This window comes from Notolabrus celidotus, chromosome 4 (genome assembly GCF_009762535.1).
Source record: "Notolabrus celidotus isolate fNotCel1 chromosome 4, fNotCel1.pri, whole genome shotgun sequence".
Lineage (NCBI taxonomy): Eukaryota > Metazoa > Chordata > Actinopteri > Labriformes > Labridae > Notolabrus > Notolabrus celidotus.
In genome coordinates, this window is record NC_048275.1 from 30113484 (window position 1) to 30135409 (window position 21926).

At 39.8% G+C, this 21926-nt stretch overlaps 1 protein-coding gene across 1 annotated transcript in view; it reads right to left on the minus strand.

Moving 5' to 3' along the window:
- The window catches only part of LOC117811848 (echinoderm microtubule-associated protein-like 6), a 61758-nt gene that overhangs the window by 37466 nt on the left and 2366 nt on the right, over positions 1 to 21926 (minus strand). Inside the window, exons 3-11 of the mRNA XM_034682325.1 lie at positions 17877 to 17975; positions 17662 to 17730; positions 12411 to 12596; positions 11742 to 11877; positions 3772 to 3845; positions 2918 to 3045; positions 2119 to 2256; positions 1727 to 1868; positions 1377 to 1491 (exon numbers count right to left, since the gene is read on the minus strand). Coding sequence (XP_034538216.1) covers positions 1377 to 1491; positions 1727 to 1868; positions 2119 to 2256; positions 2918 to 3045; positions 3772 to 3845; positions 11742 to 11877; positions 12411 to 12596; positions 17662 to 17730; positions 17877 to 17975 — 1087 coding nt within the window. The remainder of the gene's footprint in view (positions 1 to 1376; positions 1492 to 1726; positions 1869 to 2118; positions 2257 to 2917; positions 3046 to 3771; positions 3846 to 11741; positions 11878 to 12410; positions 12597 to 17661; positions 17731 to 17876; positions 17976 to 21926) is intronic.

Consider the following 21926-nt stretch of genomic DNA (forward strand, 5'->3'; position numbering starts at 1 on the left):
GCATGTGACAGAGGCTTTGTTCACATTTGCACTTTTTCTTGGACCTGATTACAATCTTTCTGTGATGAACAAAGTGATTTGATTAAGACGTGCGAGAACATGCATCTAGCATTTAATCTGATTTAAACCACTTTGACATGCGCAGAGTTGCTCTGTCGGTGTAATGTCTCAATATAGCAGAGGAAACTGTTCCCTCTGTATCCTCCTGATGTCAATAAACACTGCTGTCACTGTGTCATTGTACCTAATGAGTTACAAATAAAGTTAAAAGAAAACACCCTCGCAACACCCCTTCACATATTGTCCCTCTGCTCGCCCTGCACCACATTTTACATTTCCATCCTGTCGCGTATCTGTGTGTTCGTAGATGTCTGTATTTCATTTTTCATCTTTGTGTTACTTTTAATTGTGTGTGTGGGGGGGGGGGCTCACCACATCACGGCACGTAGAATGGATATGTGCAGTAGGAATAGTTTTACCAAGGGACTGCAGATGTAAATTAGCTTTAAGCTAACTTTGGTACAATGCATCAAATGGTGACATTTATGTTAAATATTGTACATGGTCCCTTTACAAATAAATCAAATAAATAATAATAATAATCCAGGAAGAAAAGATCAGATCATGTGTTTACATGGTAGTGATCCAAATATCAAACAGGGTAAACCACCCCTCTACAAATACTACTTTTTTCTAGGCTGCATAAACATTAAACAGAAGTGACAGCGTGGACAAAGGAGACACCAGACAGAGTGATGAAGCAGGAGAGGAACTTATGGCAAGTTGAAAATGAGTGAATATGTTAGTTTTCCTGAAATGTTTTCCAGAAGAACCATATTGGATCAATTTATTCTGGATGAGGTGTTTACATGAAGCTCTTTTATTCCCATCAGACTATTACTCTCATTATAAGTGCTCAGTGACAACATGGCTAATGTCCTTGAAAGACTTTGTTTTAGAGCATTACTTCACTGCAAATGTTTCTCTGTAATTTAGGTGGCCCAACCCTTTAACACAGCATTGTAAATATGACGTCCTCAGGGATTTTCATGTGTTGTAAAAAAGAATGATGAAAGTTGTTACTCTCTAGTGCAGCAAACCAAAGCCAGAAAACGTCTGGAAATATGTGGCCTTACATCATCAATTTGCATATACCAATCAATCTGGTATCTCTAAGTTCATTATCAATTCCCAGGGGGCACTATGAGAGGATGCACAGCATAATTCCTCTGAATGATAAAATCAGTCAGAATATGGAAATGTGTAAGGCACTGAAAAGAGAACAGATATTTCCACCAGGAGAAATGAAAACATGAGCTGCCAGATTTGCTTTTTTGTAAAAATGTGAGTCTCAAAGAGTGAGTGGAAAGACCTACTGGGCATTCGGTAGAAGAGACGCTCTCCAGCTCCGTCGTTGGTCTGCAGGATTTTGCTGTCCAGAGACCAGTCCAGGTGTGTGATGAAACTGGTGGAATTACTACACTCTCCCACCTGCAGGCAAACAGATTGACATTCAGACAGACAGAGACAAAAAAAACTATACAAGAAAAACTTTTTTTGGGTAAATCTTAACAAAAAGGTAAATCAGCAAAGAAGCTTTTCAGTATCAGCTGAAATTTCTGAACTTTGTCTCTTCTTTATGGCTTCATATAAATTGTTTATTGTAGATACGGTTCTCTCTATCTTTTTCTTATGCTCTACCTCGCTGATCTGCTTCCATCTTTACCTTCTTGAATCTCTGGGCAACAGCGTAGATGTCAACCAGCCCATCGTTGGAGCCAACAGAGAGGTACGCTCCGTCTGGAGAGAACTTCATCTCATGGATGACCTCCTTCCTGTCTTTGATGTGCACGACCTCCGTCATGTCTCTGAGTCAGAGAAAAAACATCCTGTTAATGCCGCACGACAACAAAGCAATATTACATTTTAATTTAGTTCATGTTTGTTTGTCTCAGCACTCTGCTGAATTGTGCCTGCATGTGTGTAAATGTGTGTGTGTGTGTGTGTGTGTGTGTGTGTGTATGTGTGTGTGTGTGTGTGTGTGTGTGTGTGTGTGTGTGTGTGTGTGTGTGTGTGTGTGTGTGTGTGTGCATGTGAATGTGCATGTGCGTGTGCTACCTGACTCTCAGCACAGTGAAGGATCCGTCCTTCATGCCCAGAGCCAGTTGGTATCCGTCCACACTGAACGCCACACTCCGCACTGCCTCCTCCATGTTACATCGAGCAATGAGGGCGTGATCCACAAGACTCCACAACCTGAAACACACACATGCAGTGACACTAAGGTACACTAAGTTACACTAAGTTACACTTAGTTACATACACACTTAGAGCCAGTAACTCACTGAGCGGAGGCTCCTGAAACTTTATGTGTGTAGACTCTGCCACTTTGTTTGTTTTTAAGCAGCATGGAGTTAATACAGGAGGCTCATTTGTGATGAGATCCTGTGTGAGTAATGTCCTAGAACTTTTGTATATAAATTGAAATACAAAACAAGAAAAATTATGTAATTCTCTCTATTTTCATGTTTATTATTGACAAATATAAAGACTCTTGGCAGTGCTGCCATTATCTCAGAAAATCAATTATATTTTCAGGAAGTCATCCGTAAAGCTCAACCTTTAACTACATCAACAAAGTCTGCATTCCCCTCCCCTTCAGTGCTGTTGTTCTGTGACCATCCACGTCCGTGTGTGTTTAGCTGACTGTGTTTGTTATCATAATTATATATTATATAATTGGTCTCTGAGGACCCTTCTGCAGCGCTGAAAGAAAACATTGAACAGATGCCGCTGATCAGCACAAACAGCAAACAAATAAACCTGTAAACCCTCCAGTGGAGCAGGTATCGCCCAAGGGTGGCCGCTGTGGTCATGCCAGGCAGCTCCCAGTGTTATTGTTATAAACTGTGCTGACCTGACTGAGCGGTCGTCGCTGCCGGTGACAGCTAGAGGTTTTTTTGGGTGAACGTCCAGTGACCAGAGTTCACCCTCGCTGTGTCCTTGCATGATGAGCAGTGGCTTGTCCCGATCCCTCACCATCACCTGAACACACAAATGTACACCTTAGACACAACTCAGAGTGAGCCTAAACTTAACATATATTTAACACGTAAGAGTACATTTCTTCAAAAGGAGAAAACAGATGAACATGTATATAAACAAGCCTTCATGAGGTTTGATGTGAAGCAGAAAAAATATGATTTGAGTTTTTATTCAAATGTATCCCAGCTTCAAAATGAAGTCAGACATTACCTCCAGGTAAATGGTTACTGCAGCAGCCTGAATGTAATTAGAAGTCATGGTAGATTATGTTTATCAGGAGAACTGGGAGTGTGTGGACAGAGTTTGTGGAAGATGTTAAAGTAGATGTCAGAGGAAGCAGTGAAAACATGCCAGTTTGGCAATTTGGACATTCAAAAAATGTAAGTTGGGGACCAAAACAAAGTTAAGGGGCAACAGTTTGACTCTTAATTTATCTTTCTCCGTCAAAATGGGGGAGTAGAGGGAGGTAGAGCACACAGCCTAACATGGCAAGAGTGAGCTCTAGTTCAAACAGGCGTCTCACCCTGGCTCTGCTTTCTCTGTCCATCTATCTTCTCTTTCTGTTTCTCTTTTTCTGTCTTGTTTTTTTGGTCCAAAAGAACAAATTAGAAAAAGAGTGAACTGAGTGTGAGCCAATATGAAGCTGTTCAGAAGACCAAAATAAACCTCTTCTTTCAAACGTCCCTTCAGAGAGTAACAGCATGAAGCTGAGATTCTTTTTCTCACCTCAAAGATCTCGCTGTCCTGCGTTCCTGCCAGGATACGATCAGCTCGCCAGCAGACGCTGCGAATAGACAGACCTGAAGGAGGAGGAGGAAGAGGTGGATTGGATCAGCCTTTTGAAAAGACACTATTTGAATATCTTGAGAAACATCACAGGAGCTGCATCAAGAAGCAGCAGTAATGAACAGGTTTTAAAAAAAGAGGGGTAAGGCAACAGAGAATCTGAAATGGCATATGCAATGGAGGAAGAGCGGAAACAAGCATTAAGCAGGGTTCCCACTCTTTTCAGGACATTTCCAGGACATTTTCATTGATGATCAAGCTGGTATGACGGTCTAAATTTAGTTCCTAATTTAGTTCCTAAATAGTCTAATATGTTCCTCTCAGTGGAAGTCTACATTGAAAGACATGTAGTCTATGGTTATCAATGAAATCATCTCTTACATACTTAAAAATGATGGCAAATTGATAATAGAATAATGCAACAACAGATGTACAGCCCTTCACTTTATTAGTGCAACCAAGTAACAATGATGGGCAACTCATCTCAGCTTTCTCTCTTCTCAAAAAATATAAAATGAGCAAAGAAAAAAACAAAAGAGCCAGCAAAAGAATCAGGAAGCTGCCTTACTGAAATAATTGAATAATAATAATAATCAGAGGATCAGTGCATTAATGACTTAAATAGATCTGAATGACAAAAATGGACACAAATGTTTCTCAACTCAACTCAGACTCAAAATATACCTGCTTAATCATGATATTCATCCTGCTATGTGGTCGATATAAAACAAAGCAAGTGTCCTGTTTTTTTATTTGAGTTACCGTAAACTCTGAAAAAATCGCACCGGTGTAAAGACGCACTGTTTATTTGAAGATCGCTCAGAGGTTTCAAAAAATGTAAACTGTCTTCCTGCATGGCGATGTCTATTATGATCAGCGATGTCTACAACGTGGAGTTTCTGTGCAGCTGTGTCGCTCTTTTTGTTCCGTTTGTTTTCACTATCGGGAGTTTGCACTCCTACTAGCTAGAGCAGGGGTTCTGAAACTTTTTGGAGCCAGGGACCCCTTACAGGTGAGAAAATTGTCCAAGGCCCCCTCATAATTGTAACACAGATTAAGCACATTAGTGATGTGTCATGATCAAAAGCTGCGGCTCTGAGAGCCGATGCTTTATAGTGTATCAGAAGAGCCGGCTCGCATCTAGAGAGAGCCGGCTCCCAGTTTTTTCCTTTCGCTGCTTAGCTCTCACAGTGCTCAGCCCCAGCTCTGCTCACAGCAGAACTTTGTTTTGATTGGTCAGCATGGCGGCCATGTGGCCAACCATATGTGAGGATATAGGATACAGGTGATGGAGGGGAGGCTGTGTATCCTGGCTTCATCTGTTCCTTCAGAGACAGTCTTCTTGAAGACCGGGCAAATACTCCCTGAGAGGAGAAATCGGATCAGCCCATCCAAGCTGAGGCATCTGATTTTTCTCAATGCCAACCTGAGGACGTTAATAATGTTTGCTTGAGTTTGGTTCTGGTTCTGTTTGCTTGACTTTGGTTCTGGTTCTGTTTACCTGAGTTGATTTTGGTTCTGTTTGCTTGAGTTTGGTTCTGGTTTTGGTTCAGTTTGCTTGACTTCGGTTCTGGTTCAGTTCTGGTTCTGTTCTGGTATGGTTCTGGTTTGGTTCTGGTTGGGTTCGGTTCCGGTTTGGTTCTGGTTTGGTTCTGGTTCTGGTTCGGTTCTGGTATGGTTCTGGTTCGGTTCCGGTTCAGTTCTGGTATGGTTCTGGTTCGGTTCTGGTTCGGTTCGGTTCCGGTTCGGTTCTGGTTCGGTTCTGGTTCGGTTTGGTTCTGGTTCGGTTCTAGTAGGGTTCTGGTTCGGTTCTGGTTCGGTTCTGGTTCGGTTCCGGTTGAGTTTGATTCTGGTTCTGTTTGCATCCGTTTGGTTCTGGTTCTGTATGCTTAAGTTTAGTTCTGGTTCTAAACCTAACCCTAATCCTAATCCTAACCTTAATCCTAACCTTAATCCTAACCCTAACCCTAATCCTAACTCTAATCCTAACCCTAATCCTAACCTTAACCCTAATCATAACCCTAACCCTAATCCTAACTCTAATCCTAACCCTAATCCTAACCCTAATCATAACCCTAATCATAATCATAACCCTAACCCTAATCACAACCCTAACCCTAATCACAACCCTAATCACAATCCTAACCCTAACCCTAATTCTAACCCTAATCATAACCCTAATCATAATCATAACCCTAACCCTAATCACAACCCTAACCCTAATCACAATCCTAACCCTAACCCTAATCCTAACCCTAATCATAACCCTAACCTTAATCCTAACCCTTACCCTAATCCTAACCCTAATCATAACCCTAACCCTAATCATAACCCTAATCACAATCCTAACCCTAACCCTAATCACAACCCTAACCCTAATCACAATCCTAACCCTAACCCTAATCCTAACCCTAATCATAACCCTAACCTTAATCCTAACCCTTACCCTAATCCTAACCCTAATCATAACCCTAACCCTAATCATAACTCTAATCACAATCCTAACCCTAATTACAATCATAACCCTAATCCTAATCCTAACCCTAATCATAATCCTAACCCTAATCACAACCCTAACCCTAAACCTAATCACAACCCTAACACTAATCACAACCCTAACCCTAATCATAACCTTAACCCTAATCATAACCTTAACCCCAACCCGAACCCTAATCACAACCCTAACCCCAACCCTAACCCTAATCACAACCCTAATCCTAATCACAACCCTAACCCTACCCCTAATCACAACCCTAACCCTAATCGAAACCCTAACCCTAATCACAACCCTAATCCTAATCACAACCCTAACCCTAATCACAACCCTAACCCTACCCCTAATCACAACCCTAACCCTAGGATCAGGGTGAGAATGATTTTGTAACAGAATAAATGCACAAAATTGGGCAATTATAAGGCTTCTCATAAAAACACCGTAGTAAAAGGGTTTTCAACACATAAACCATTAGTTTTTTGCAAAAAAGCAGAATAGAGTCAAAAGAGCCGGCTCTCTGAAAAGAGCCGAACCTCCCATCACTAAAGCACATGCTTACTACCATTTGCACTCTTAGTTGCCCTTGGAACTATTTGTATTGTAAAACATATCAATGTTAATACTTCAGACCTGTACCATAGTGATAAACAGATAACACTTCAATTTGAATAAAGTAAATACCACTTGTATACTTTAAAACAGAGGGTCATTTCATTCCTTGTGGACTCAACATGACAACATTTATACTTTTCAAGTAATTGAAAATTATTTCACGGACCCCCACGCTATGGTTCGCAGACCCCCAGGGGTCCCAGGACCCCACTTTGAGAACAACTGAGCTAGAGTACGGTAATTGAGCCAAATGTACCATAAAACATGAACAATATACCCCCGTTTTCTGTGAATGCATGATTATGAAGTGAAGGAGAAAAGATGTGAAAAAAGTTGTGCAGTGTTGCTGTCTTTTCCAGCACAGCGTGCACTCAACTTTCAATGAATAGGGATGTGTTTTGTTAATAGGGTCAGGTCAAACGCAGCCATGGAATAATTTTCCAGGACTATATGTGATTTTCCAGGACATTTTACTTTTTCTCCCATTTTCCAGGTGTTTTCCAGTACTGGAAAACTGGTCAACTGTTTTCCAGGTTTTCCAGGACGCGTGGGAACCCTGATTAAGGAAAGAGGGAGAGAAAAAACTGTTTTGGATAAAGCCGATAGAAGCAAATTCTTTTAGGAGAAAAAAGTGGAAGAAAAATGGTGGAGAAAGAAGAAGGAAAAGACGGTGGAAACAAGAAGAAGAAAATATGTAGTGGGTGTCAGGTTGTTGTGAGATGATTAAATGTTGCTGGTAAATAGAATACTCAAAATGGCAGGATACAAAAACGGAGAGATGGCAAACGATCGATGATTATTGATGAGGATAGTTTTCTCATTTGATTCCTCAGATCTCGTTAACTCCGGCAAATGAGCATCAAAAGTCACTGAGGTTCACTGAGGTAACTTTACTCTAGATACTGCCCTGCTGCAGCAGGACTGTTCACCTGGGCTGTGAGGTAACATGGACTCATAAGAAATATTTAAAAGTTCCATCATGCAGACAGGCCGCTCAGACACAGGCAGAAAGTATTGAAAAAATTGAAGTACATGAAGTCCCAGTCCCTCAGATTTGTTCTTAAGTTCAGTAGGCGTGCTTGGGTGGATGTGATCCACAGCTGAGGACGTCATCAGTTCAATCAAATATGAGTTAGAAAGGAATCCTTATTACTCTATACATATGTTGTGACCGCAAAATGATTATGAAGAAAACAATATATACGCACGTACAAAAGGCATAACCAAAAGTTGCATATAGTTGTGCAGGAAAAAGAGTGTTATAAAACAAAACAAGACTACACAATGTGCACAGACACACCAAGGCAGCCATCCTGGAAGTACTAATTAATTGGAAATTTTTACTTAAATATCATAATATGCGATGGACGGTACAGAAACGACTGACTTTGATTCTAAGTTTTATCATGATAGGAAGATCACAAACACACACACACACACACACACACACACACACACACACACACACACACACACACACACACACACACACACACACACACACACATACACACACACTTTTCTCCATTGTCATTCCTCCAAACTCCTGTAACTCCGTCACACTCTTGCTCTCCACCATCTAAAATCTAATTAGCAGACTGTTCCTCTCTGCAGCTCCCGCCATTTAGAGCGCCTGCTGTCGCTGATGGCATGAATCAGAGTGTGATGTTTCCGGTAACTCTGTTAGAAACCTCTCCTTGGAGGTTCACGAGCCAAAAACCCTGGTACCAGAGGAGTTATGAGGGGGATTGCAGATAATTGGAAAAGAGTTTCTGCAGGATCTCTCATATGTGATCTTAGAAGTGTTTAAAGCAGCCGAAGGGGAACAGAGTGGAAATCTTAACAAGTCACCTTTGAATTACCCCGGACAGAAAATGTGGAACAGAAATGATTGGTATGTCTGTGGCTGGGTTTCCATTGATACCAACACAGTTTTCAAAGCACTGGTTGAGTTTTTAAGAGGCTGAGCAGCTCAGTTTGATTTTACAGTTACTTCTTCTGCTATGTTTTCAACCTCTTCATATTTTCTTCTTCTTTCTTTTTATCTTTGTTTTTGTCTCCACTTTCTTGTTTTATAATTCATTTTATGTTTTTCTTTCTTCCTCTAGAACTGTATTTCTATTCATGTCTTGCTCTTTGATTTTGCTTTGATATTATTCTCCCTCTTCTTGTTGTAGTTCTTGATCTTTCATAGTCTCTTCTTCCTCTTAGAGTCTTACTTCTTGTAGTTGTCCTTCAACTTTTTGTTGTAATTCTTCTCCTTCCTCTTAATAATTCTTCTTCTTCTTCTACTCCTCCCTTTTCTCCTCCCCCTCTGCTCATTATAGTTATCTCCTTCTTCTTGTTTTTCTCTTTGTTCTTTTTTCTTCTTTTACCCCCCTGTTTTTTTTCTTTTGGACCAATACATTTTGAGATATAAATTATCTCTTTGTTGTCCTTCAAGATACGAAAAGATCTGAGAACTTTGTCTTTGAAAATGATACACCCATTTAATAATGTGCCCTTATATATATGTAATGAGCAGCTGATGTCACAACCCTGCAGTTGTCTTAGTCTGAGTTTGAAACCAGTCAAGATTGTACCATTCCTCCCTGTAGCTTTATTCTGTCATACTGACCTACTGGGGCATTGTGCTGTGTGAGTTAGTGACACATCATCTCAATGTTTCATGATAATATCAGTGTAGTCAGTTGTGTTCAAAATGCCTCTAACTGACCTCCTGACCCCCTACGAGCCTTCATGTAACCTCAGATCTTCCGGTAGGTCATTACTAACAATTCCCCGCTCAAACTGTGAAACCGAAGGCAATCAAGCTTTTTCTGTTCGGGCCCCTAAGGGGAAGGAGATCAGGGAAGCTAACACACTGTCGTCTTTAAGTCACTTTTGAAAACTCTCTATTTAGACTTCCTTTTATTGATTTTATGGTTTACTGCTTTGATGCTTATTTGAATACTTCTGTTGGATAATAATTGGGTCTTAATTGCTGCCTGCTGACTTTTTAATTGTTTATAAAGTGCTTTGTAATTTGTTTTGAAAAGCATTATATAAATAAAGGTATTGTTATTGTTGTTATTGTTACTGTTATTATTATCATCATGATTACACTTGTTATAGAGGTCTTTGATGTTTAGTATCACTGTGACTCCTCTTGGTCTTGTTTTCACTTAAGTGTCCAGCAAACTTAAGCAAACTCTTTACATTTTACAGAAACAGAAATTTGATGAGGAAAGTGAAACATTAATTGAACTCAACTGAATGGCTTTGGATGGCTTGTGGATCAAACCCTCCCTCCCTCTGTCTCATCCATCCTTCTTCTTTGGCATAGAGAAAGTCATCTCCTGAACTTTCTAAACTTTCTCTAAAGCTTTCAGAGAAAAATCTAAAAGTTTTCCATCTAACTTCTCCAACTTCACCAAAACCAGGCCATTTCCAACTGTGACTGGGACTTTACCAACTTTCTCTTTAGACACCTTCAGAGAGGAGACATTTTTTAAAAAGGAGGCCAGGGGCTAAATGGTTCTCCCCCGCAGCTTTCACAAAAGTCATACATCATCTCCACCTCCAGCCGGGGAACGGCATTTAGAAATGAGGAGAGGGGTTCAAACATTCACCACCTCTGGGCTCTACCAAAATCAGGTCATTTCTGCTCTCACGTTAAAACATTTACTCCTCCGCTCTACTCCTTACTGAAAACTTCTCCTCCACACTTTCAGACAAGTGACAAGGGAAAATCAGGTCATCCTATCTGCAGCTTAATCTATCTGACAGGGGGATGACAAAGTCTTCAAGAAGAAGAGAGAGTGACTGAAGGGAGGTAAAGGAGTCACGTTTCACCTCCTCTGCATTTTGTCAAAAGAAAGCGAGGCTGAGGCGTCCAAGCCTTCAGCTAACAGAGTGTTTGATTAGACCTTTTCTCCTTGCTGAGATAAGAAATAAAGAACTATTTAAGCTTAGAAACTTTTAAATGAGACTTGAAGAAAAGGTTTAAAAGATGTAGTTTTTATTGGCCTCTGAAACCCTCCGACCTGTTGACTCCAGGTCTGGCTCTGCTGCTCATTATGATGCTTTGTTGTTGTAGTTGTAGCTATCAACCTGCCAATTAATAAAGTTAAAAATGAGGCCAACCAGGCTAAATCTGGCACATTCAATGTTTTAAATCAACACGTAATGTGACCCTGGTCTGTAATCATCTTTATATTCCCTTTTAAAAGTTCCTAATGTGTCCTTAACAAGTGCCAGCCAGAGAGCTTTCTGTTTTTAATGCCCCTAAACTGTTGAACTCTCTGCCTCTGGACATTAAAACAACAAGCTCTCTGGGTGTCTTTCAAAGTAAACTAAGACTCACCTTTTTAATCTGGCTCTTAATTTGGAGTAATTTATTTTTACTCCTTGACTGCTTTATTACCATTATTATCATTGTTTTAGCATCACTTCTTTTTATTCTATCTTATTTTATGTTTGTTTTTTTTCGTTTTTTTTCTGATATTTATCTGATGTTATTTTATTTTTTTTATTGTAATGATTTTCTTATTTATTTTTTAAAATTTCATATGACTTTCCTCTATCTTGTTTTGCCCTTATATATTTTCATCTATTGTTGTTGTTTTCTGTGTCTCTGGGTTTTTTGGGAAGGACTTTATACTGTATATAAGACACAAAAAGGGTGTTCACTGAGATTTTGCTGAATGGGAATCTATGTTGGTTTCACTTTCTTTTTCAAACAGTGGGTGTACCATCTTTGGGTCTTTTTGTTGTTTTTATTGTTGTTGTTGTTGTTGTTTTTGTTGTTTTTGTTGTATGTTACCTTTGTATCCTTGCTCGGCCTCTCGTAGGTCAATCTTAGTGATCGGCTTGAAGTCGACGTCCCACAGTCGGACACAGCCGTCTCTGCCTCCTGTAGCAAAACCTTCCTCACAGGCATACATGCTGAAGATGCCAGCCTGCACATACACACACACACACACACACACACACACACACACACACACACACACACAGAGACATACACAGAAACATATGTCCACAGATCTACATAAATACATTTTAAAACCTTCAACAGCTGCTGTGATTAAAATGACATCTGTAGGATTTTGGATCTTTGGTGATGATGTCTTATTCATTTCTGTGAATGCTGATGAGCAGAATTGATGTATTAGTTTGAAGTTTGATCTTCATGTGTCCAGAGTCTGATTGTATATCAATGTCTTTTGATTTTGGACTATTGATTAGACAATATGAATTGATGAAGTCATTAGTTTAGAGAATAAAACATTTTTTTCAGTATTTGTAATCTGTTGTTATTATTAATTGCAGCAGCTGAATTTGTTCTAGTGTTACATTTTGTAAACAGAAGCCAATCATTTACTGAGGTTGAACCTCTGATGTCGGAAGAAGCACTTAAGTCCCTTTTCATGTATCTTTGTGCTGTTTTTATGCCTTTTATATAAAGAAGAATCAAATAGTTGAGACTCACCCCATGTGCTGCCTGAACTGTTCGTACCAGGTTGAGTCCCTTCCACACATAAATGTCTCCGTTAAGTGCTCCAGAGTAGGTGGTGTCATCTTTAGCAGATGCAACACAAAGGATCGTCTGCAGGTCGCCTGTTTTTCCAAAAATCCCTCGCTTTGGGGTGAGAGCGTTCCCACATAAAGACCAGAACTATGGAGAGAGAGAGAGGGAGGGGACTTGTTAGAGCCTTTCTGTTAAAGTGATGGATTTCTCTTTTTTTTATTATTCATACCAAAAGACACCTAGACTTAATTGTTCACTGCAACTGCAACAGTTTTATTATTGAGGAACTTTCAATTTGAGTTGATTTTGGTGACCCCTGTGGATAAAGTGGTGTCTCTTATTTCTATGCTCTTTTGTCATATTCATGTGAAAGTGTTGTTTTAAAAATAAAATACTCATACTGCTCTCCTTTAACAGTCAAATGTATCACTCATCATAAATATATATCAGGGACAATTTAAAACAGGCTGTTTTGGGAGCAGCAAGTGAATCATCTTGTCTGACACCTACCCCGCAGCAGCTGTTTCAGACACGTAAAGGAACTATATAAAAAGATCAGTTTTGTTGCTGATGGTCTCATTTGCTTTGTGAAGAGGTATCACTTTCAATTTCAGTTTATCTGATAACCAGTTAAAACCCTTCTCAGGACCTTTAACGTAAATTATTCAGGGTTCCCACTCTTTTCCAGAGATCATTTTCCAGGACATTTCCAGGACATTTTCATTGATGATCAAGCTGGTATGACAGTCTAAATGTAGTTCCTAATTTAGTTCCTAAATAGTCTAATATGTTCCTCTCAGTGGAAGTCTACATTGAAAGACGTGTAGTCTAGGAGTCTAGGAGTTTCTGTGCAGCTGTGTCGCTCTTTTTTTCCCCTTTGTTTTCACTATCGGGAGTTTGCACTCCTACTAGCTAGAGCAGGGCTTCTCAAACCTTTTGGAGCCAGGGACCCCTTACAGGTGAGAAAATTGTCCAAGGCCCCCTCATAATTGTAACACAGGTTAAGCACATTAGTGATGTGTCATGATCAAAAGCTGCGGCTCTGAGAGCCGGTGCTTTATAGTGAATCAGAAGAGCCAGCTCGCATCGAGAGAGAGCCAGCTCCCATTTTTTTCCTTTTGCTGCTTAGCTCTCACAGTGCTCAGCCCCAGCTCTGCTCACAGCAGAACTTTGTTTTGATTGGTCCTCATGGCGGCCATGCGGCCAATCACATGTGAGGAGATAGGATACAGGTGATGGAGGGGAGGCTCTGTATCCTGGCTTCATCTGTTCCTTCAGAGAGAGTCCTCTTGAAGACCGGGCAAATACTCCCTGAGAGGAGAAATCGGATCAGCCCATCCAAGCTGAAGCATCTGATTTTTCTCAATGCCAACCTGAGGACATTAATAATGTTTGCGTGAGTTTGGTTCTGGTTCTAGTTCTGTTTGCTTGAGTTTGGTTCTGGTTCTGGTTCTGTTTGCTTGAGTTCGGTTCTGGTTCTAGTTCTGTTTGCTTGAGTTTGGTTCTGGTTCTGGTTCTGGTTCTGTTTGCTTGAGTTCGGTTCAGGTTCGGTATGGTTCTGGTACGGTTTTGGTACGATTCTGTACGTTCTGTTCTAGTTCTGTTCTGTACGTTCTGGTTTGGTTCTGGTATGGTTCTGGTTCGGTTCTTGTTCAGTTCTGGTTCGGGTCTTGTTCGGTTCTGGTTGGGTTTGCTTGGGTTTGGTTCTGTTTCTGTTTGCTTGAATTCGGTTCTGGTTTGGTTCTGTTCTAGTTCGGTTCTGGTACGGTTCTGGTACGGTTCTGTTCTAGTTTGGTTCTGTTCTAGTTCGGTTCTGGTTCGGTTCTGGTTCGGTTCTGGTTCGGTTCTGGTTCGGGTCTGGTTCGGTTCTGGTTGGGTTTGCTTGAATTCGGTTCTGGTTCGGTTCGGTTCTGGTACGGTTCTAGTTCGGTTCGGTTCTGGTACGGTTCTGGTACAGTTCTAGTACGGTTCTGTTCTAGTTTGGTACGGTTCTAGTTCAGTTCTAGTACAGTTCTGGTACGGTTTGGTACGTTCTGTTCTAGTTCGGTTCTGTACGTTCTGTTTTGGTTAGGTTCTGGTACGGTTCTGGTATGGCTCTGGTTCGGTTCTGGTTAGGGTCTGGTTCGGGTCTGGTTTGGTTCTGGTTGGGTTTGCATGGGTTTGGTTCTGTTTCTGTTTGCTTGAATTCGGTGCGGTTCTGGTGCGGTTCTGATACGGTTCGGGCACGGTTCTGTTCTAGTTTGGTTCTGTTCTAGTTCGGTTCTGGTACGGTTCCGGTACGGTTCTGGTACGGTTCTGGTATGGTTCTGGTTCGGCTCTGGTTTGGTTCTGGTTCAGTTCTGGTTCAATTTGCATGAGTTTGGTTCTGGTTCTGTTTGCTTAAGTTTGGTTCTGGTTCTAACCCTAATCCTAACCCTAACCCTAACCCTAATCCTAACCCTAACCCTAAACCTAATCACAACCCTAAACCTAACCCTAAGCCTAATCATAACCCTAACCCTAATCCTAACCCTAATCACAACCCTAAACCTAACCCTAACCCTAATCATAACCCTAAACCTAACCCTAAGCCTAATCATAACCCTAACCCTAACCCTAACCCTAATCACAACCCTAAACCTAACCCTAACCCTAATCACAACCCTAAACCTAACCCTAAGCCTAATCATAACCCTAACCCTAACCCTAACCCTAATCACAACCCTAAACCTAACCCTAACCCTAATCATAACCCTAACCCTAACCCTAATCATAACCCTAAACCTAACCCTAAGCCTAATCATAACCCTAACCCTAACCCTAACCCTAGGAATAGGGTAAGAATGGTTTTGTAACAGAATAAATGCACAAAATTGGGCAATTATAAGGCTTCTTATAAAAACACTGTACGTAAAAGGGGTTTTCAACACATAAACCATTAGTTTTTGCAAAGTTAAGGTAAAACATACGGCTACAAAAGATACTAAATTAAGAGCCGTTCGGGAGTCAGAAGAGCCGGCTCTTCTTTAGGAGCCGAGTCAAAAGAGCCGAACCTCCCATCACTAAAGCACATGCTTACTACCATTTGCACTCTTGGTTGCCCTTTGAACTATTTGTATTGTAAAACGTATCAATGTAAATACTTCAGACCTGTACCATAGTGATAAACAGATAACACTTCAATTTGAATGAAGTAAATACCACTTTAAAACAGAGGGTCATTTCATTCCTCGTGGACTCAACATGACAGCATTTATACTTTTCAAGTAATTGATCTTAAACGCTTTCAGAAAATTAACATTAGCAAGACCCACATATCCCTTGGAGCCACAAAATGGTATCATAACAATGGTGTATATGCTGTTTTGTAATGACAGCACAATTTTATAATTTATTAGAAATGTATTCAAATTATTTCACGGCCCCCCACGCTATGGTTCGCAGACCCCCAGGAGTCCCAGGACCCCACTTTGGGAACAACTGAGCTAGAGTACGGTAATTGAGCTCTCAGCCTGCAGAGAAAGTTGTGAGGCACAGACCCCCAAGCTCTCTGCCCGACTCCACTGGTCACACTATAACTTAAATATAAGACTCTTTGAATCAAAAGAGTACTCTACAAGGTTAATGTACCATAAAACATTAACAATATACCCCCGTTTTCTGTGAATGCATGATTATGACCAAGTGAAGGTGAAAAGATCTGAAAAAAGTTGTGCAGTGTCGCTGTCCTTTCCAGCACAGCGTGCACTCAACTTTCAATGAATGGGGATGTGTTTTGTTAATCGGGTCAGGTCGCACGCAGCCATGTTGGAATAATTTTCCAGGACTATATTTGATTTTCCAGGACATTTTACTTTTTCTCCCATTTTCCAGGTGTTTTCCAGTACTGGAAAACTGGTCAACTGTTTTCCAGGTTTTCCAGATTTTCCAGGACGCGTGGGAACCCTGTTTATTATATACAACATGCATGGTGGGGACAATATTTTGCAGATTTATTACTCTCACAGTGTTTGAGCATTTTCATGGCTGTTTATTAATTTCATATGGGACGACTGCATGAACAGATATGGAACAAAAAAAAAAAATATATATATATATATATATATATATATATATATATATTATATTATATTATATTATATTATATTATATATAATATATATATATTAATCTATTTGTTTTTGTTTATTTATTTTTATTAGCATTCATTTGTTGCGATGACATAGATAAGTGAGTAAGTTATGTCTTAATTTAACAGTTTTCTTTTCCTTTAATTAATTAATTTAATTACTTATTTTTATTTATTTCTTTTCTATTTGTGTATTGAAGCAGATTCAATATTTTTCTGTTTTATGCATATATAAAATTCTGCAAATGTATAAAAAGATAAGTTATAAAAAATATGTTAGAAAAAGATGAAAAACTAATGAAATTGTAAATCATAAAAAAATATATATATATTGGGAGACATTAAAGAGAGATATGACTCTTGGTCACATTATTACTCTGTTTTTAAGGAATTTAACTTCTTATGAATGGAGCTTTAATAGTATTTCAAGGCTGATCTGATTTAAGAAGATCAAGCATCGTGACAACTTGCTAGTCAATGTATATGATCTATGATATATGATTCTGAAGGTTTGTCTTGTACTGACATAAACAAACTATTTGACTCTGCCTTATGACCTGATCATGCAGAGATTACTTGCAGGCGACATGGACACAGTGTCAGACCAACATGGGCTTTATAACACCTGGTCACAGATGTGAAACAGTGTCAGTATGGTTTGGCATGTTTTCTAAAATACTCTTTCTTAAGCATTACACTTAGCTCAGACTGAGTTTGACTTGCAGTATAGTTGCAGCAGGTATCAGTAATTTATGAATTGTAACTTGTGAATTTGCACACTTCTTCCATCTCTGCCAACTGCTCTAAGAAACCACCGAGCTCATAAATAGTGAATAATTAATGTTTCCCTGTGTGCTTTTATTACAGAGGTGTAGTAGTTATTCTGCACCATTTAATTCTTACACAGTACATCAAACTGTTTCACCGAAGACCCATCATGAGAATCAATAATCCCTACTGTGTGTGTGTGTGTGTGTGTGTGTGTGTGTGTGTGTGTGTGTGTGTGTGTGTGTGTGTGTGTGTGTGTGTGTGTGCGTGTGTGCGCGTGTGTGCGTGCGTGTGTGTGTGTGTGTGTGTGTGTGTGTGTGTGTGTGCGTGTGTTACCTTGATGTGTTTGACTCCACAGCTCACCAGACGGTTCTGCTGAAACGGATCCCAGCAGATGTCGAAGATCTGGAAGGAAGGAGATGTTAACATGCATGCACACAGAGTCTCTACCACACACACACACACACACACACACACACACACACACACACACACACACACACACACACACACACATACACACACACACACACACACACACACACACAAACCCTGTCTGAGTGTCCAGCTGCTGTGGCCAGGATCTTCCCTCTCTTCCACTCCCAGATACACACGGTGTTCTTGGCATCCAGGCCGACTGAGGCTAATCGCTGCAGAAGAGAGAGAGAAGTTTTACTTTACATAATATGAGTGAGAAAACATTTATAGAAATTAAAAGATAAAGCAGTGTGCGCTTGACCAGATATTGATATTGTAGTTTTCTTTGACTATTTCATTACCAAACAAATAAGACCATAACAACAAATCAACAGATCTTTTTTCATGCTTAATTTTGTCATCCTCTCAAACTTCTTCAAGAATCAATAATGTCTGGAAAATCTGAAATCTCTTGATGATCAATGTTTGGAGATTCATTGTAAAAGTTTTGTTGTAGATAGAAATTATATTTCTGCCTCTGTTACATTCTATTGAAAGACATCTGACCACAGAAAACTGATAAAACTGGAGAACAATTCAAATTTTAAGACAATCAAATTTTAACAACATTTCAATTCAGTTCATGCATGCGGCCCATGTACAGAGGCTACAGTTCTCGTTGCAGCGGTCGCAGGTTCAACTTCCGGCCTCTACCATTTGATGTATGTCTTCTCCCACTTTCTACTCCCCACATTTCCTGTCTCTCCCCAGCGTTCCTATCCAATAGCGCAAAAATTCTGCAAAATTTTACTTAAAAAAAAAAAAAAAGGTAAAGGCAAAGAGGTGGAGGTGAGGTGGACCTTTAGCCTTCTGCCTAATCGTCCTTGTGTCAGTTAACTCAGTCCCACCCCTAATATGCAAAACTGGTAACCTTAATATCTTTAAAAAGGATGTGTTATGAAAATAATCAGTGTGCATGCATGGAAAAATGTAATATTCAGACCAGAACCGTTTTGAGTTCCAAACTGTCAGCATGTTTGATTTTGCTGCAACAGCGCAACAGTCATTTTAATATGGGACCTTGTGAGGATTCCTTGGCTTTCGGAGTCAGCCTCAAGTGGACACTCAAGGAACTGAATTTTTTTTCGCACTTTTGCTTTTTTTTGTTTTTTGCACTTTTGCTCTTTTGCACTCACTTCTTCACTCAAAACCGAAGGTTGCCACTTGTCTTTATTGCAGTCACAGAAGTTTGATTTGACATCAACACTAAGAAGAATTACTATTGTTATCTCAATCAAGGTTGAAGTGACTTACATCTGTGTGTTGTACTCTGTAGAATTGTTGTCTACTTGTTGCTGTCAGTTTTCCTAAAAGCAGTTTGGAATTGTTTGAAAATTCATCATGACAAGTTTAATCCCTCATGACAGCTTTGTAACTGTGACACACATTTGAAGATTAGACTTAAGCAGCATCTTCATCACTGGAACTGAAGGTGATACAGAAGAGCAAAAAACTGCAGTCTGTTAAGGTATCCACTTAAGGCCGACTCCAAAGTGTTCAGTGAGTCAATCATTGACCAACTCAACAGCACAATTACACATGTTGTACAGCCAACTTCTTTCATGACAACTGTATGGGGTACCTTTTAAATGATTTAGATATCTGTCTGATTTATTGTACTTTCAGCCTCCGAGCTAATGAGTTAGCAGGTCTGTTGCATCCTGAAAACACTTTCCACATCCTCCTCCATCATCCTGATGTTGATTGTATAGAATAAAATACATATTTTATACCATTCTGACTAAATATTAAGTTGAACAGCATGATCTGCTTTTCCTTCACCGCATTAAGTCAAAGTTAGACCGAACTGAACTTTTGAAGCAGATTTTCAGCTCAGAATTTAAATGAAGTGAACAGCAGCTCTGCAGCATAAATAAAAAGTGTTGCAGGATCAAAATTCTGAGTCTGTGGTCCTGCTTGATAATAAATCAGCTGCACCTAAAGCCTGAGACCTTGATTTATTATTAAGGCGGATTTATGATTATTTTATTGATTCTGTGTTTACTTTGATTTACTCGGATATGTTAAGTCATTGTGACCCAACTCTCGGCCAGAAGCAAAAAGTGCTGAAACAACAGGCTGGATTATTCACAGTCACACTGCTCAGACACATTAATTCATTTGTTCATAACTTTTGAGCTGAAAGAAACATTTCTTAAGAGTCATAGATAAACCAAACTCACTGCATTTACTGCGGATATGATTTATTTGACCATGTTTCAGTGTGATCACGTGACGTAAAACATTTCGATGTTTCTTCATTCTTCAGTATGAGGGCTCTTCAGGCTCTTCAATTGTCATGTATTTGCATGGAAAGTTGAGTCTTAGCATCACTTTGCTGTAGCGCACCTTGCTATAACAACATTTGAGGATGCTCCCTTTTTTCTATGCAAACAGCTGACAACTAAATAAGTTGCTGAGACAGGTAATAACATGCAGCCATACATACACAGTGCTTCTCTTCACATTTCGCATGCTGGTCATTTTGAAATAAACCGATGCTGACAGTCAGCAGGAAAGAAGAACAGGAGGTTTGGAACACGCTGACAGAGCAAAGTACAATGACATTACATCGGTACTTCTGCTTGGCTGCTCTTTTTTCAAATGCTTCATATCTGTGCAAGTACACTGTTGTATAACTCTGTAAAACATAATATTTGATAAAAGTAATGAAATGTCATATATTTACAGAAAGAAAAATGTCATATTTGTAATCATTTAAATAATATCATAAACTTTGTGTTTCATATCTTACTTCATGTCTATCATGGTGACATCTATTATAATATTTTACTGTATGTTTTTATAGCAAGTGCATTTTTTATGATGTGATTAACTTATGTGGACTCGGTTTGCAAACCAAATTGTCCTTTAAGGACCATAAATACGGAGCCCCTAAAGTAACATGGGCAGAGATAAAAATAATTAGATTTGTTCCCATGTGCACCAGAAACTAACCAGTGCTCACGAGAAAATGTATGGTGATCACAAGAAACTAGTGCATGCTCATAAGTAAGTTTCCCGTGCACACAAGATACCAGGTGTGCACCGCGGATCAACCAGTGCATCACTGTCTTCATGTCTCGACCTAACAATGACAGTACGGGATGAGTTGAGCTTTATTTCTTTATTTCAACCTTGGGTTTCATTATAAGCATATTGTGGCTTTTCTTGCACGTCGTCACCGCTCTTTTTTCTCAGAACAGCACCTAAAACGGATTGCATTCTCATAGGAAACTTTCTCGGATGCAAAGATTGGTTTCTGGTGTGCACAGGACTCCCATCTTTTGTTTTTTTCTGACCATGTTTTATGGTTTGTTGAGCATTTTGTTTCTGTTTTTTTAAGTTGTGTATTTGGGCATTGTCTACATCTAATGATAGAAAAGCTGAGGAGAGACAGGAAATGTGAGGAGCAGATTGTGCAGCGTGCGGGAAAGGGTGGTGGCCGGGAGTTGAACCAGTGTCCGCTGCAGAGAGGACTATAGCCTCGCTAAGCCAACCGGTGCCCTGTGTTCATGATTGTTACATTCAAGTGTTACTTATTGTTTCTATAGATGTGTTGGTATTGTGAGAACGTTTTTATGCTGTTTTGTCATTTTGTGATCTTCTGTAGTTTGTCTTTGTTTGAACCATTAGATTACAAGTTTTGCATAATTAGAGGCACAGCTAGCTTGACTGACAGGCAAGCACACTGCAGCTATTTGCAAGGAAGCTACAGGTCCATCTCAACTCCACATCTGTGTCTGTAGTTAGGTCGAACAAAAATTAGGCTAAGTCGGCTATTATTATAAGGTTAAGCATGGAGAGAAGTTTTTAAACTCAATCCATTCTCCTCAAAATTAAGTTTTAAAACCAGAAAGTACTGTAAAATCTGAAATAAACAAGAATCTCTAAACTAACCATTAGAGCAGTTAGTACCTGGCATTATGGTTTCAGTTACTGTTCACCATTCATTGAGTTGTGTCTTTAAGGTTTCCTTTGTGGTAATGTTGTCTGCCAAGTACTGATGAAGACTCATCATCACCATTGTTGTACTTTGTCCTTTACCATCATTCCTCCTCACCTCTCCCACTCACAGTGCGTGTGAGAAACTGTGTGTGTGTGTGTGTGTGTGTGTGTGTGTG